This window comes from Hyla sarda, chromosome 1 (assembly GCF_029499605.1).
Source record: "Hyla sarda isolate aHylSar1 chromosome 1, aHylSar1.hap1, whole genome shotgun sequence".
In the NCBI taxonomy this organism is placed as follows: domain Eukaryota; kingdom Metazoa; phylum Chordata; class Amphibia; order Anura; family Hylidae; genus Hyla; species Hyla sarda.
The window spans coordinates 534,442,345-534,458,031 of NC_079189.1; the positions used below are offsets into that span (position 1 = coordinate 534,442,345).

A 15,687-nucleotide genomic window follows, 5' to 3' on the forward strand; every position below is an offset into this window, starting at 1 on the left:
GATTTTGGACATTATAGGTATATGCAATTATCTTGCCGATAATGCCCCGCCCCCCCAGCCAGAGACCACCGCTGCCGCCGCTGCGGTCTCTGGCCCCGCAAAAGCCACTGCAGTTCATTGATTTAAAGCGCCCACTTTAAATCATTGATCTGCAGCTGCTTCTGGGGGGCCGGTGGGGGAAATAGCCGCTAACTTATACCGGAATATCGGAAGTTATCGGCTATCAGCCTGAAAGGTCACAGATTATCGGTATCGGCCCTAAAAAATCTATATCGGTCGATCCCTACTGGACAGTGGTGTCAGCAGAGAGCACTGTGGTCAGGCAGAAAGGAAATTCAAAAAGAAAAGAACTTCCTCTGGAGCATTCAGCAGCTGATAAGTACTGGAAGGATTAAGATTTTTAAATAGAAGTAATTTACAAATCTGTTTAACTTTCTGGCACCAGTTCATTAAAAAAAAAAAAAACGTTATGGTGTTATGTTCACCTTAGACTATTCTAGTGATGGTAATCTGAATTTATTTGCTGATTCTATGGGAAGTGCATGTAGTGGACGTCATCCACTGAATGTAAATTTTCTCTCCGTTGGATCTGAAATCTGACACAACAAAAGAAGGGGTTGTAGACTTCTATGGGTGCCATATTACAGTTCCTTAAAGGGGCACGGATGCTTTAAAAATCTTTTCACATGTCCTAGACTTGTTTGTCCTAGAGACTAGAATAAAACCTATTACACGGATTGATAATCTACCAAATATGTGTAATAGGGCCAGTGATCAGCCGTCGTATGAGCAAACATAATAAATTCATCGGCTGATGGCATCATTGTCAGTCAAAGATACTATCTCGACTATCAGGAAAATGGATAAGATTTAAGAAATTTCATGCAGCCGACTTATTCCCACCAGAATCGGACACATGGTGCAAATCAAGTCCACATTCAAGTCCAATATCAATTTCTGCTGCAGTATTTGACTGTGGGTTCAGCCTTTTTAATGTAGCAGGGTTGAAATCCTGAGTAAATTCACAGAAAGTCCACGTTTTACATTTGAATGCAGATTTTGCTGTGTATTAGCCGCAGAGGATTTTTAGTTTATGTAGCATTACCCTTAAAGGGGTACATTGGCGGATGCCCTGGCTGTCTGCTATCAAATAATTGCTTACCTACGGCTTTCCTGGTGCCTCCAGTATTACTTCTCTGGTCGCCTCTGCAATCCTCTTCCTGATGCCAAGGTCAATGCATCATGGTACAGCCTAGTGAATCACTGGCTGCAGTGGTGTCCCATCTCATACAGTGATTGGCTGAGCAGCAATGTAAAGTATTAAGAAGACCGGGGCTCAATATGTTACACCGTCTCTCAGCCAATCACTGGCTGAGGCAGGACACCGATACAGCCAACAATTCACTGAGCTGCACCGTGACACATTGACCAACCAACGCCAAGAAGAGGATCACTCCTGCAACTGGAGAAGAGATAATGAGGAGCATGAAAGGTAAGTAAAGGTTTGTCTTTTCTATAGCAGACAGCCTGGAAATCTGTATAATTAGAAAGAAAAAGCTTCCATCGGAGTACCCCTTTCAGTAGCCAGTTGGATTTTTATCCAGTTGGATTTATAATACATAACATGGATCATGCATATGGACAGAATACACCATCTTTTTTGTGAGAGTTTTTTTTAGAGAAGGTTACCCTTCAGAGAAAAGCCCAGAAGACTTTAGTGAAATCTACTACTTACATAGTAATGAGCGCATGAGTTTTCATGCCATTCGGGGACATTTATCATCGTTGCTTAGGTAAGCGAGTTCTGTAGGCATTTTTTTCTGCTTTGGTTTTTGCTTATGTGTTACATATTTATCATTCTATAACAGGGGTTTTTTTTTAACCTCTTTAGACACAGGGTTTTTATTTTTGAAATTTCGTTTTTTTTCTCCTCGCCTTCTTAAAATCATAATGCTTTCAATTTTCCACCTTACATATAAGGCCTTGTTTTTTGCACCACCAATTTTACTTTATGACATCAATAATTTCACCACAAGATCTATGCCGAAACAAAACAAAAAAAATTATTATTGGGACAAAAATTAAAGAAAAAAAAACGCCATTTTGTAAATTTTGGGACCTTCCATTTCCACTCAGTACACTTTTCGGTAAACATGACACATTCTATGTATTCTATATGTCCATACAGTTGAAATTATATCAAACTTAGGCTTCTTTTACACTGCATGTGACGTCCATGGGGGAACCCGTGGAGAATAGCAGAAGGAAAAATACATAATGCTAAATATTTTCCTTCCGTCAAAAAACAACAGCTATTTATATTAAAATTAGCACTTTCAAAATTGTCCTCTTCTGACCCCTCTATCTTTTATTTTTCTGTATACGGGGATGTGTGAGGGATAATTTTTTAATCACAGGAGTTGTAGTTTAGAAACAGCGAGACTCCAGCTGTTGCTAAATTACAATTTAGATCTTTCCCAGACAGCCGAAGGCTGTCTGGAGATGATGAGGGTTGTAGTTTAGCAACAACTGGAGGCTCCCTGTTTGTAAACGCTGGTTTATGAGCGTTTTCCCTAAGGGATGGCACCATAAATGTACTAACCAATTTTCTGTGTTTTTTTTTTCCATATAACTTCAGATCTGTGTATGCAGAGGACTTCTTCGGATTCGGTAGATGTCGATGACCAGCGTTTTTAATTTTAATAAAGTGGTTAACGAGGGCTTGTGGGGGAGTATTTTTGGGAATAAAAGTTTTTTAAAAAGTGTTGTTTTTTTTAGTTAGCTTAGTAGTAGAAGCTGTCTTATAGACAAAATCCATTACTAAGCCAGGACTTGGCGCTAGCCACAAAAACAGCTAGCACTAACCCCCAATTATTACCCCGGTACCCACCGCCACAGGGGTACTGGGAAGAGCCGGTACCAACAGGCTCGGAGCATCAACAATGACGCTCCTCAGCTTAGGCGGTAACATGCTGGGATTAATTAGGCTGGGGAGGGCCAGTAACAATGGTCCTCCCCCACCCTGGTAATGTCAGGCTGTTTCTGCTTGGTTGGTATCTGGCTGAGAATGAAAATATGGGGAACCCCCACACATATTTTGCATAAATAATAATAAAAAAAACGCATATTTTTATTCTCAGCCAAATACCAACCAAGCAGCAACAGCCTGACATTTCCAAAGTGGGCGAGGTCCATTGTTACTGGCCCTCCCCAGCCTAAATAATGCCAGCCTGTTACTAGGCCCAGAAGCGCTATTTTTGACGCTCCCGGGCCTGTTGGTACCAGATCTTCCCGACACCTGTGTGGCAGTGGGTACCGGGGTAATAATTGGGGGTTAACGCTAGCTGTTTTTGTGTCTAATGCTGTTTGTGTGTCTATCAGACAGCTTCCACTACTAAGTCTGTGAAGTAAATTTAAAAAAAACAACACTTTTAAAAACTTTTAATCCCAAAAACGCTTCCCCACAAGCCCTCGTTAACCATTTTATTAATTTTAAACAAAAAGAAATGCTGGTCATCAACGCTGTCCACCGAGTCCTCAGCATACACGGATCAGAAATGAGAGGGAAAAAACACGGAAAATTGGTTAGTACATTTATGGTGCCCTCCCTTAAGGATAACACCCATAAACCAGAGTTTCCAAACAGGGAGCCTCCAGCTATTGCTAAACCACAACTCCCATCACTTGATATTACTTGTAATTTAGCAACAGCTGGAGTCTCGCTGTTTCTCAACTACAACTCCCGTCATGGGAGTTGTAGTTTAGCAACAGCTGTAGGCACCCCATTCCTAAACTACAACTCCCGTCATGGGAGTTGTAGTTTAGTAGGAGGCATCCCGTTCCTAAACTACAACTCCCGTCAAGGGAGTTGCAGTTTAGCAACAGCTGGAGGCACCAGCCGCTCAACGGCCACGCACCCGCACCTACAACCCGCCCGCTAGCTGTTGCAAGACTACAACAAATTTTATATTTCCCGGGCGATGCCGTGATTGGCTGGTTGGTCTTGGACAATCACGGCACCGCCCGGGAAATATGAAATTACAGTGTTAATTTAGCATTTCTGGGAGCTGGCTCTGCTGCCCCGCCCCCCCCCCCCCCCCCCCCCACCCCACTCAGGTCCACTGCCACTCTCCCCCCCCTCCGCTCATGTCCCCCCTCCGCTCTCCACATCTCCCACCCACCGGCTACCTGAGATGTTACAGAATTACAACTCTTGTATTTGTGGGCGGGAGTTTGGCCGAGTAGCGGAGCCGGCCGTCTCCCAGATATATGGAACTATACTGTAATTTCATATTTCCCGGCCTGGGCTGTGATTGGCCGAGACCGACCTGCCAATCACAACACTGTAGTTTCATATTTCTGGGAGCCTGCCGACCCCGCTGCCCCTGCCGCTCATCTGTCCCCCGCCGCCGCCGCTCTTCTGTTCCCTGCTGCCACCACTCATATCTCCCCCACCACCCATCTCGCTGCCGCTGCTCGTCTCTCCTCTGCCGCCGCACATCTGTCCCCCGCCGCCCATCTCTCCCCTGCCGCTGCCACTGATCTCTCCCCTGCCGCCGCCGCTCATCTCTCCTCCGCCGCCGCTCATCTCTCCCTTGCTGCGAGGGGGAGATGAGCGGCGGGGGAGGGGGGGAGAGAGGAGCGGCAACAGGGGGAGATGAGCGGCGGCGACTTTTTAAATTTGCTCTCTTACCGGAGTTTTGTACTCCAGACTTGCGACTTTTTGAAGGGAGTTTGCGTCTTTTTTTTTGCCTACATGCGACTTTCGCACATCATAAATTCCTGACCACTGCAAAGTGAAACTGAAATTTGTTTAGGTAAGGCTGTTTGTAACTTTTTTCTTACCTACAAAATTTACGATTTTTGTAAGCAAAAAAAAGGCTCTAAATACCTTGATAAATGTCCCCCGTTGTGTACTAGAATGTGTGATTTGTTGTAGGTTTTGTAGTTTACCTTGAAGTTCCTCCTTATAATGCTTCCTGTTCTTTAGCACGAACAGGAGTTGTGATACATGTATATAATGCAATAAAATGGATCTAGGTGTGCCACCCTAAGTAGTTTCATGACCTGCTCCTATTATGAGGACAAGGTTCTTTCATTAAGTATGTGGTAACTATTTCAGTGGCATATTGTAGGTCAGAATTCTTTACAGCTTTCTTTACTGCTGCATGTGTGAACACTTTCCAGCTATATATGGTAAATAAAAGGGTCTGATTTTATCTTAAAAGTAAATAATAATGTGTAATTTCCTTAAGTAGACCTCTTCCTTAAACTGCTTTATTCCAGGAAGCCTGCAGATATTGGTTATCTGTAACAGACATAGCTTATGATTAAAAGAAAGTCTTGGGTCCCATGCACACTACGGAAATCCTGCAAGGAATGTTCTTACTGAATTCCATTAGCGCATACATGCTGCTAGGAATCTGTGTAAAGTTTGCTCTGAACTTGCTGCGGAAATTAACCCCTGCAATTCAAAGTTCCAATTTAAATTTTTTATTTCTAATCCAAATTTTTTCCAGGGTGAAAAATCCTTAGTGTTCATGGGCCCTTGACCTTTAAAGGGGTACTCCTCCCCTAGAAATCTTTTCCCCAATCTAAAAGATAGAGGATAAGATGCTGCAGGGAGATCGCAGGGGGTCCCAACGGTGGACCCTCGCAATCAGACATCTTATCCCCAATCCTTTGTATAGGGGATAAGATGTCTAGGGGCGGAGTACCCCTTTAAAGGATAACTATAATGTTGAAACGGCAGAATACATGTTTAAACTCCCATGGGAGTTCTGGCAATTTCAAAGACCACAATTTCATAGATAGTAAGTTTAAATCGCTACAACTTTATAGGTACCCTTTAAGAAATGCATACAATTTGAATATGCACAATTTATTTGTTTTTACAAAAATTATTTAGAGATTGTTTTACCTTTATAGTAAAAATGTAAATATTGAAAATCATTATCACAGTGCACACAAAAAAAATTAACTGTGAAAAAACTCAAATGATATGTTTCCTGTTGTGTGAGCTCGTCAGGACAGCGACAGTCATCTCAGTCAGCTCTGTTATGCTGCTTAACCACTAAATTGTATGGGGCCGCCTTACTGTCCCTCGAGAGAGTCCCTGGTTTGGTATGTAAGCTTTCATTCCAAATCCTTTTATTCTTGGGAAGATAAGCAGACAGTTTAGTGACAACTTTTTCACCTCTACAGGATTCATGCATGCTTTAAAGGGGTTATCCAGTAAAAAATCTTTTTTTTATATATCAACTGGCTCCAGAAAGTTAAACAGATTTGTAAATTACTTGTATTAAAAAATCTTAATCCTTTCAGTACTTATGAGCTGCTGAAGTTGAGCTGTTATTTTCTGTCTAAGTGCTCTCTGATGACACGTGTCTCGGGAACCACCCAGTTTAGAAGCAAATCCCCATAGCAAACCTCTTCTACTCTGCTCTCTGCTGACATCTCTGCTTGTCTCGGGAACTGCACACTGTTGCCAGACAGAAAACAACAACTCAACTTCAGCATAGAAGTAATTTACAAATCTGTTTAACTTTCTGGAGCCAGTTGATATATAAAAAAAAGTTTTTTCATGGAATACCCCTTTACCGACTGATTGTTCACTTTTCTTTTTATTCAATGCTGTGTTTTGCTGGGGCGGGGTGGGGGGACCTTATACAAAAACTGCATATGTGATTGCAGCCTTATACACAAAAACAAGTCCCTCTGTATATGTCAGAGGAACATTTTTTCCATCTCCCTCCCAGGGCTTGCACGTCTTCATACACACTGCTAACCACTGTGTCCTATTCAAAGGGAAATCTTTCTGAAGGTCCACTTATTTTTTACCTGCAGTGGTCCAAATCTATTAGACAGCCGGTGTGATGGATTTCAATGTGAATGGGACAGAGCAGCCTACAGTGTATGTAAAGGGGCAGGCTGCTGATGAGAAACTAAATGAAAATTTTTACCAGAATAAGTACAATGCATTAATTTAAAAAAACTTTAGTTTTGTGGAAAAAACATTTAAGCTAAATTCTAAATATCAATTAGATGTGACTTGAACTTAGCTTAAAGGGGTACTCCGGTGAAAAAATGTTTTCTTTTAAATCAACTGGTGCCAGAAAGTTAAACAGATTTGTAAATTACTTCTATTAAAAAATCTTAATCCTTCCTGTACTTATTAGCTGCTGAATACTACAGAGGAAATTCTTTTCTTTTTGGAATTCTCTCTGATGACATCACGAGCACAGTGCTCTTTGCTGACGTCATAATAATAATAATAATAATAACTCTTTATTTATTGTTGTCCTTAGTGGGATCTGAACCCAAGGCCCCAGCACTGCAAGGCAGCAGTGCTAACCACTGAGCCACCATGCTGCCCTTAGCATATATCTGCTATGCACGGTTGCTAAAATGGACAGAGATGTCAGCAGAGAGCACTGTGCTCGTGATGTCATCTGTGTTCCAAAAAGAAAGGAATTTCCTCTGTAGCATTCAGCAGCTAATAAGTACTGGAAGGATTAAGATTTTTTAATAGATTAATTTACAAATATGTTTAACTTTCTGGCACCAGTTGATTTAAAAGAAAAAAGGTTTTCACCGGAGTACCCCTTTAAATGGGGCTTAAAGCATTACTGTGATGAATATTATTATTTTTTTTTAATTTCAAATAGTTTTTATTTTAAAGAATATAGAGCAACAGTATACATATACATTCAAGGAATAACATGTCATGTCATATTCCACATTGTGAAAACAACATTAAAAACAGTAAATCAGAATAGAATTCCGCCAGCTGTTGGGCGGCAAGCAATATAGAGCAACAGAATAGTAGAACAAACAGAAATTTGATTCACATGAACACAAAGATACCCTTCAGTACCAAGTAACAGATATGGCTGCTTATATCAGCAAAATTTGGATCTTCCCTGCCAGAGCAAAATGAGAGTAGAAGGCTACAGTTTAGATGTAAGACAGCATTCGGGGTGGTAGAAGTTCTACCCATGTTCTAATGATGGGCAAACAGTGCTGGAGAGCCACACACTCCACTGGGTAAGATATTTGCTGTGCTGAGCATGAACCATGGAATACATCCCCTCGTATCCACAGGAGATATTAACCAAGTTAATTACTTCAATCAAGGTTGGAACTTCTACTGTCTTCCACTTCCTGGTGATCAAAAGCTTAGTAGCCATTAAAATATAGGCAACTGGAGTGGGTACCTGCGGTGGCAGCTGGTCAAGGTTAATCAGTAATAATGTGACAGTAGGAACCCGGGGCCCACCAATCTCCTTATAAGCATGAGAACACATGGTTCCACAATGGTTGGAGATTAGGGCAGTCCCATAACGTATGAAGCAGTGTACGCACATGTCCACATTTATGCCAGCATAGATTAGAATATTCAGGGTCGAGAAGACGTAATCTAGAGTGTGTGTTATATCAGCGGTATATAGATTTAGCTATGGCTTCTTGGTGGTTGGTAGAGCGGAATAGCTTCCTGGAGGTGTGTAAGGCCATTGCGCAGTGGTAAATGTGGTTTTTAGATCTTTCTCCCATTTCCCCATCAAGGAGAGTTTCCTAGGATTTGATTTATCATTTAAAAGATTGTAGAAAAGGGTAATGCCCTTCTTATGAGGGGCCTTCTTCTGGAAAAAGGACAGCACGGATAAAGGAATTTAATGCTTTACTGGAAATCGGTAGTCAGTAAACTCCAAAGCTGTAAGCTTTTATAAAAGTCCTTTGTGGGAGATCATATTTGTTTCGTAAAAATTGGAAGTGGACATCTCCCTGGGGAATGAATATTAACTTTTGACATGTTGCTGAGACATGGCAAAAGTGGTTTTCTGAGACTCGCTGCGCTCTAGAATTATTAACTGGTGAAGCAGGCGGTCCATTCCTTGGCTGACTGAGATAACCAACATTTTCTCTACTAGACTTCAATGCAGACAAAAGGTGGGATCTCCAGGCTGGCAGAAAAGGGGAGCACAATGCCACCCACGTGCTTAGCTAATGACTTACATGATCAACAACCATTGACATATCTGAGCGACATGTAAAAAGTAGTTTTTCATGTCAGTAATGCTTTTAAATGATCAAATAGTATTGAGCAGTTTGCTTTGTATTGCAACACATGCAAGCTGCAGATGCAAAAAGGGTGCAAATACAAAAATATTTTTATAAATGAGTTGAAGTCATTAATACTGAATATTGTACAGTTTTTATGTTTATTTAAAAAAAATTAAGGATCAATAACTTTTTTGTGCTAGCTTGGAATTTTACTATTAATTTACTATGATTTAAGACAATAGGATCTTTTAAAATTATTTGAGGAAAAACAGCACTGAAAGGTAAAAAAACACAATTTCATATTTTTTGTATTTCATTTCAGGTAATGACAAAGAAAATTTGACCCTAAAAACATTTTATAGTGTTCCTGTTGACGATTTTGAAGACTTTCCTGATGATGCAATTGATGCCTCTGGTGAAGAATCAGGATATGAGCCAAATATGCCAAACTTTCGCAGCCGAAGCGTGATAACAGAAATTAAGAAGAATATCACTACTCAGGCTGAACACTATCTTAGTGACCAGTGGTTGACCAGGATTGTACCATCGGTGTACACTCTGGTATTCATTGTAGCTCTCCCACTAAATGTTATTGCCATCATCATATTCCTATTTAAGATGAAAGTCAAAAAACCGGCGGTGGTGTACATGCTGAACCTGGCCGCCGCTGATGTTCTTTTTGTCAGTGTGCTTCCTTTTAACATAATTTATCGCTTCTCTGGAAATGACTGGCTCTTTGGATCTGGAATGTGCAGATTTGTCACTGCAGCATTTTACTGTAACATGTACTGCTCCATTCTACTCATGACCAGCATCAGTGTGGACAGGTTCCTGGCTGTGGTCTACCCGATGCATTCCCTATCCTGGCGTACAATGAGTCGGGCCTGGCTGGTCTGTTCCTTGATCTGGATCATATCTATTGCTAGTGTTGTGCCGCTCTTCTTGAGCGAGCAAACTCAACACATTGCCTCACTGGAAATCACAACCTGCCATGATGTACTAGACCTTAAGGATCTTAAGACATTTTACCTCTACTATTTCTCCACTTTTATCTTGCTCTTCTTCTTCTTTCCTTTGATTATTACGACCATCTCCTATGTTTTTATCATTCGTTGTTTGAGCAGTTCTGGCATTGAGAACTCATGTAAGAAGACCCGAGCCTTGGTCTTGGCTGTTATTGTGCTTTGTGTTTTTATTATGTGCTTTGGACCAACAAATTGTATTTTTCTGGTTCATTACTTGTATTTCTATCATGGGGCTAATGAGTCTTTGTATTTTGCCTATATACTCTGTGCCTGTTTCAGTAGCATTAGTTGTTGTCTTGACCCTCTGATCTATTATTATGCATCCTCACAGTGTCAGAGGTACTTGTATAGACTGTTATGCTGTAAGAAAGCAGATGAACCCATAAGCAGTAGCGCTCATTTAATGAGTTCTGCTAGCAAAAACGAGACCGGTATCACATCGGTCAAGAACAGCATATACCGGAAGCTGTTAACCTAGACATTACATGTCCCATCTAGAGGCTTCAATATCTTTTAAAGCACAGTTTACGCTTTACTGTGTCATTATGATTGTACTGCTTGGGCTTTTCCTTGCAGAACAGTCTTTTTTTTCCAGCACCATGCTCATATGTATGGGGTCATCTATCAAGGAGCTAATGATTCTATCAAAATGTAAGTTGTATGTAAAAAAGTATAATCTACACCTTCACAAAATTCCACTCGTATATATAGAGCTTTTTCAGTTTTTGACAGTATCTGGTAAAGCAAGTTAAGTTCCTTTATTTTTTTTCTTTTTGCATTTTGATAGTATCTTGTGAATTCAATCCTATTATTTAGAGCAAGATAGGACTTTGCAATTTCAGACAATATCTTTTAAGATCTTTGTCACAAGTAGAAATTATTTGAGAAAATAAAGAATAGTTTCCATAGAAAACTGTTTAGTGTGGGTGTTGCTGTGTAAAAATAGCATTTGATGGTGGTCTTTGAAGCAATGGTGCCATGTATAGAACTGTACATTTGAAAAGTTTTAGCCTACTGTGTTTCTGTAAGGCAACTTGTACTTCAGGTTTGGCAATCCTGTAAAAGATAAGTTGGTATTGTCAGGACAGTGGGCGTATTGCTTACAGGGAATGATATCATTATTTGTACAGCAAATGTTTATTGACTATAATGTCTTTAAGGCCGATTAATGGTGGAATAGATAAATATTATCCTGTGTAAGGGTGCTTTCACACTACGTTTTCAGCCTACGGCTGTCGTATCCGGTTGGGGGAGGAATAAACTATGCGCTCTCGTACCCCAGCCGGACCGGTGCTGAAATCCATTGACTTTAATGAGCCGACTGGAGTCACCCTTTGACTCCAGTCGGCTCATTTTCGACCCGTATCCGGTTTTCTGACCGGACATAAAACCGTAGTATACTACGGTTTTAGGTCCATTCACAAAACCGCATACGGGGCATAAATGAGCCAACCGGAGTCAAACGGGGACAATCGGCTGATTAAAGTCAATGGATTTCAGCGCCAGTCTGGCTGGGGTACGGGAGCACACGGTTTTCCCCTCCTTCAGCCGCAGAGCACATAAAAACTCAGTCGAGCATAGAAGTCGAGCATTTATGGTTTAGTAGGATTGAGAGAGATAGCTGCTGGCCAAATCCTTGTTTAGACCACCATTTATCGCATGTATGGCAACTTTTAGTCTTAGAATTCCTGCATTAGGTTTGGTGCCATATGAATTATTACTGGCAAATAGACTAGATGCCCATTTTTCCTCATGTAAAATTAACATGTAAAAACAGTAGAGGTCCTCATGATTTCTCTAGGTTCTTCTTCTTTGCTTTCTAGCCATATATTTAAGGTTTTAGACTTCTTTTTGTTTACCTGTTCCTGATCAGATAATTCCTTATGTCAAGTTAGTAAGCTTTTAATTGATAATTAACTATTTACTTGACATTTTCCTTTTATCGTTGATATACATTGACCTGATGTTGATATTATTCTAGCCATGTGATCTGTCATGATTATGTTGTCATAATATTATTGTGTGAAGCATACTTGGTCTGAATGTCTATAAGATGTGTATACATATGCTAGCATATAAATCAAGGGGGTTGGCCACTTTCTAGTCAGACTTAAATCATAAATCACCATATTGCCTACGTGGCATATCAAGGGCTGTGCTATGCTGCCGATGGACCATCTAAGTAAACAGTGAACTCCAGCGTTGTCTCTGTCCATAGGACTCAAGATTGCCTCATTCACATGATTTAACCTCATCTATCTGCCCTGGCTGAATATTTGGCGTATTCTGTCACAGAACGGCACAAAACTGTGAAGGTCGTCACGTTGGGATAGCACCAGCTTCCACTATTTACTAAGCAGATCCATGGAAGCAGAAGACCTTGAAATACAGCACAGGGGTAAACCGTGGGGGTATTTATGTCTGGTTGGGTAAGAAGAGAACAGAGTACTTTACATCACAGGGGAGGGGGGAGGTGCTGCTTCAGCCCAGCACTACTAGTGTGACTCTTCGGCTGCAACAAAAAGTACACTTTTATAACTTTACAAACCGTGATTGACAAAACTAAAGGTATGGTTAATTTTATCCCCCTAGCCCTATCGGCTAAATATAAATTTAGCTGTAGTGACCAGTGTCGGGCAGCTGCTGCCAAGGCAAATAAAATCATGGGGTGCATCAATAGGGGCATAGATGTCCACGACAAGGAAATAATTCTACCGCTGTACAAATCACTAGTCAGACCACACATAGAATACTGTGTACAGTACTGGGCACCAGTGTACAAGAAAGATATAGTGGAGAGGGTTCAAAGACGGGCAACCAGGGTAATACGGGGAATGGGAGGACTACAGTACCTAGAAAGATTATCAGAATTGGGGTTATTTAGTTTAGAAAAAGAAGGCTATGGGGCGACCTAATAACTATGTATAGATATATCAGAGGACAGTACAGAGATCTCTCCCATGATCTATTTATTCCCAGGACTCTATCTTTAACAAGGGGGCATCATCTACGTGTAGCAGAAAGAAGGTTTCTACATGGGCACAGATGGGGGTTCTTTACTGTAAGAGCAGTGAGACTATGGAACTCTGTGCCAGAGGAGGTGGTCATGGTGAACTCTGTAAAAGAGTTCAAAAGGGATCTGGATGCATTTTTGGAGAATAATAACATTGCTGGTTATGTATGCTAGATTTATAGGGGCAGAACATTGATCCAGGGATTTATTCTGACTGCCATATTTGTAGTCGGGAAGGAATTTTTACCTCTAGTATGAGTTTTTTTTGCCTTCCTCTGGATCAACTCAATAGGGACTCATTAGGGTTATAGGTTGAACTTGAGGAACTCTGGTCTTTTTTTGACCTTATGAACTATGTTACTATTAAATGGGCACTGTCCTAGACATGTCACAAGTTTTGATCGGTTGTGGTCTGAGTGTTCAGACCCCATACCAATCAGAAAAAGAAGCCAGAAGAATTCTGCATTAAAGGGGTACTCCACTGCCCCAGCGTTCAAAACAGTTAGTTCCGAAAGCTGGGTGCAGGCTCGTGACGTCACGGCTATGCCCCCTTGTGACATCATGCCACGCCCCCTCATTGTAAGTTTATGGGAGGGTGTGTAAGCCCCCTCCCATAGACTTGCATTAAGGGGGCGTGACCATGACGTCACGACCCCGCAGCCCACACCCAGCATTCGGAACTAAATGTTCCGAATGCAGGGGCAGTGGAGTATCCCTTTAAGCGTTCACACTTTGCTCTGTGCCATGTGACTGAGACAAACCTTCAATGCAAGTCTATCAGTTTGTCTTGGTCATGTGTACTGAGACCAAGACAAACCCATGCTCACTCTTCTCCCTGCAAGTTCTAGCGATTGGTCATGGTCTGAACACTCGGGTACACTTCAGAAATCTCTTGGGGAAAGAATAAAAAAAGCTAAACTTTAAAATCATTTTACCGCTTTTCCGCCTTATCAGTACTCATTGGTGTAAGACTTGGTTACCATCAAGTAGGTTTGGAGACCAGCCACATTAGATTAATGGCTAATGTGGAGGTGGGATACAAAAAACTCTTCTGATTCATGAAAGCAATGCAGCACTCTAAGAGGCCTATATTGGAATATCTACATATGGTATAGTGGTGTTTTAAATTGCGTATATGCAGCCAGTTATCAGGCTCTTACTCGATAAGTCTCATAATCTCAGTCTCTTTTTCCACAAACACTTGGGCTACTTTCATAGGAAGCCAATGAACCCATCTGTATGGTTTGGACCAGTTTCTATTTGTATGTTATTTATATTATTGTCTTTTTATACACTACAGAGCCGGTCTCTATAGTGTGCAGTGTTTGTAGGTGTAGCAGAAATTAAACATTACATAAAAATAGGCCATGTCCGCACTGTAGCTACTTGGCTGGCAGGACATTCTGAAACAGATTGCACAAACGTTGACCAACGTGCCCTAGAACAATGCAGGCATTATATGGAATTCACTGTACTTATTTCTTAAGTTTGAGGTAGCTTTGTGTTCAGTGTTATGAATGCTTTATGTTTGCACATATCTACCTAAATATATGTAAATATGTATTCTAAATGTTTTGTATTGATTTATTTAATAAATGCTTATGATCACTGAATCCTTGTGTAAACAAAGTTGTTTATCCAGAAAGAATGTTTTTGAGGCGTTAACATGCTTATAACTATGACGGGAAAGCAATGACCTGCCTGTGAATAAAGTCCAAGACAGATTACAGATGCACTACAAACACTGTGGAATGGTCATCCAAAAATTCAACTTTATAGTGCAAACACAAATCACAGATATGACACTATACAATGTGTTTAAAAATGCAAATTAGTCTGAAGTATTAAAGGGGTACTCCGGTGAAAATCTTTTTTTTTTTATCAACTGGTGCCAGAAAGTTAAACAGATTTGTAAATTACTTCAATTAAAAAATCTTAATCCTTCCAGAACTTATTAGCTACTGAATACTACAGAGAATTTTTTTTTCTTTTTGAAACACAGTGCTCTCTGCTGACATCACAAGCACAGTGCTCTCGGCTGACATCTCTGTCCATTTCAGGAACTGTCCAGAGCAGCATATGCTTGCTATGGGAATTTTCCCCTACTCATGGCAGTTCTTAAAATGGACAGAGATTTCAGCAGAGAGCACTGTGCTCATGATGTCAGCAGAGAGCACTGTGTTCCAAAAACAAAATAATTTCCTCTGTAAAATTCAGCAGCTAATAAGTACTTAAAGGATTAAGATTGTATAATAGAAGTAATTTACAAATCTGTTTAACTTTCTGGCACCAGTTGATTAAAAAAAAAAAAAAGGTTTTCCACCGGAGTACCCCTTTAAGTGGTAAGAAAGCGCATAGGACTACTGGTTAATAAAAAATAAACAAAGACATGGGGGAGATTTATCAAAACCTGCGCAGGGAAAAAGTTGCCCATAGCAGCCAATCATATCGCTGCTTTAATTTTTTAGAGGTCTTTTAAAAAATGAAAGAAACGATCAGATTGGTTGGTATGGGCAACTGGTCAGCTTTTCCTCTGCACAGGTTCTGATAAACCTTCCACATGGTCTTAAAAAAAAGTTGTAAAGT

At 40.7% G+C, this 15,687-nt stretch overlaps 1 protein-coding gene across 1 annotated transcript in view; it reads left to right on the forward strand.

The window, feature by feature from the left end:
- Window positions 1-14,845, forward strand: part of LOC130291537 (proteinase-activated receptor 1-like) — a 37,579-nt gene extending 22,734 nt beyond the window's left edge. The window contains exon 2 of the mRNA XM_056540402.1: window positions 9,386-14,845. Within this exon, the coding sequence (XP_056396377.1) occupies window positions 9,386-10,566 (1,181 nt within the window). The 3' untranslated portion in view covers window positions 10,567-14,845. The remainder of the gene's footprint in view (window positions 1-9,385) is intronic.
- Window positions 14,846-15,687: the final 842 nt, after the last annotated feature.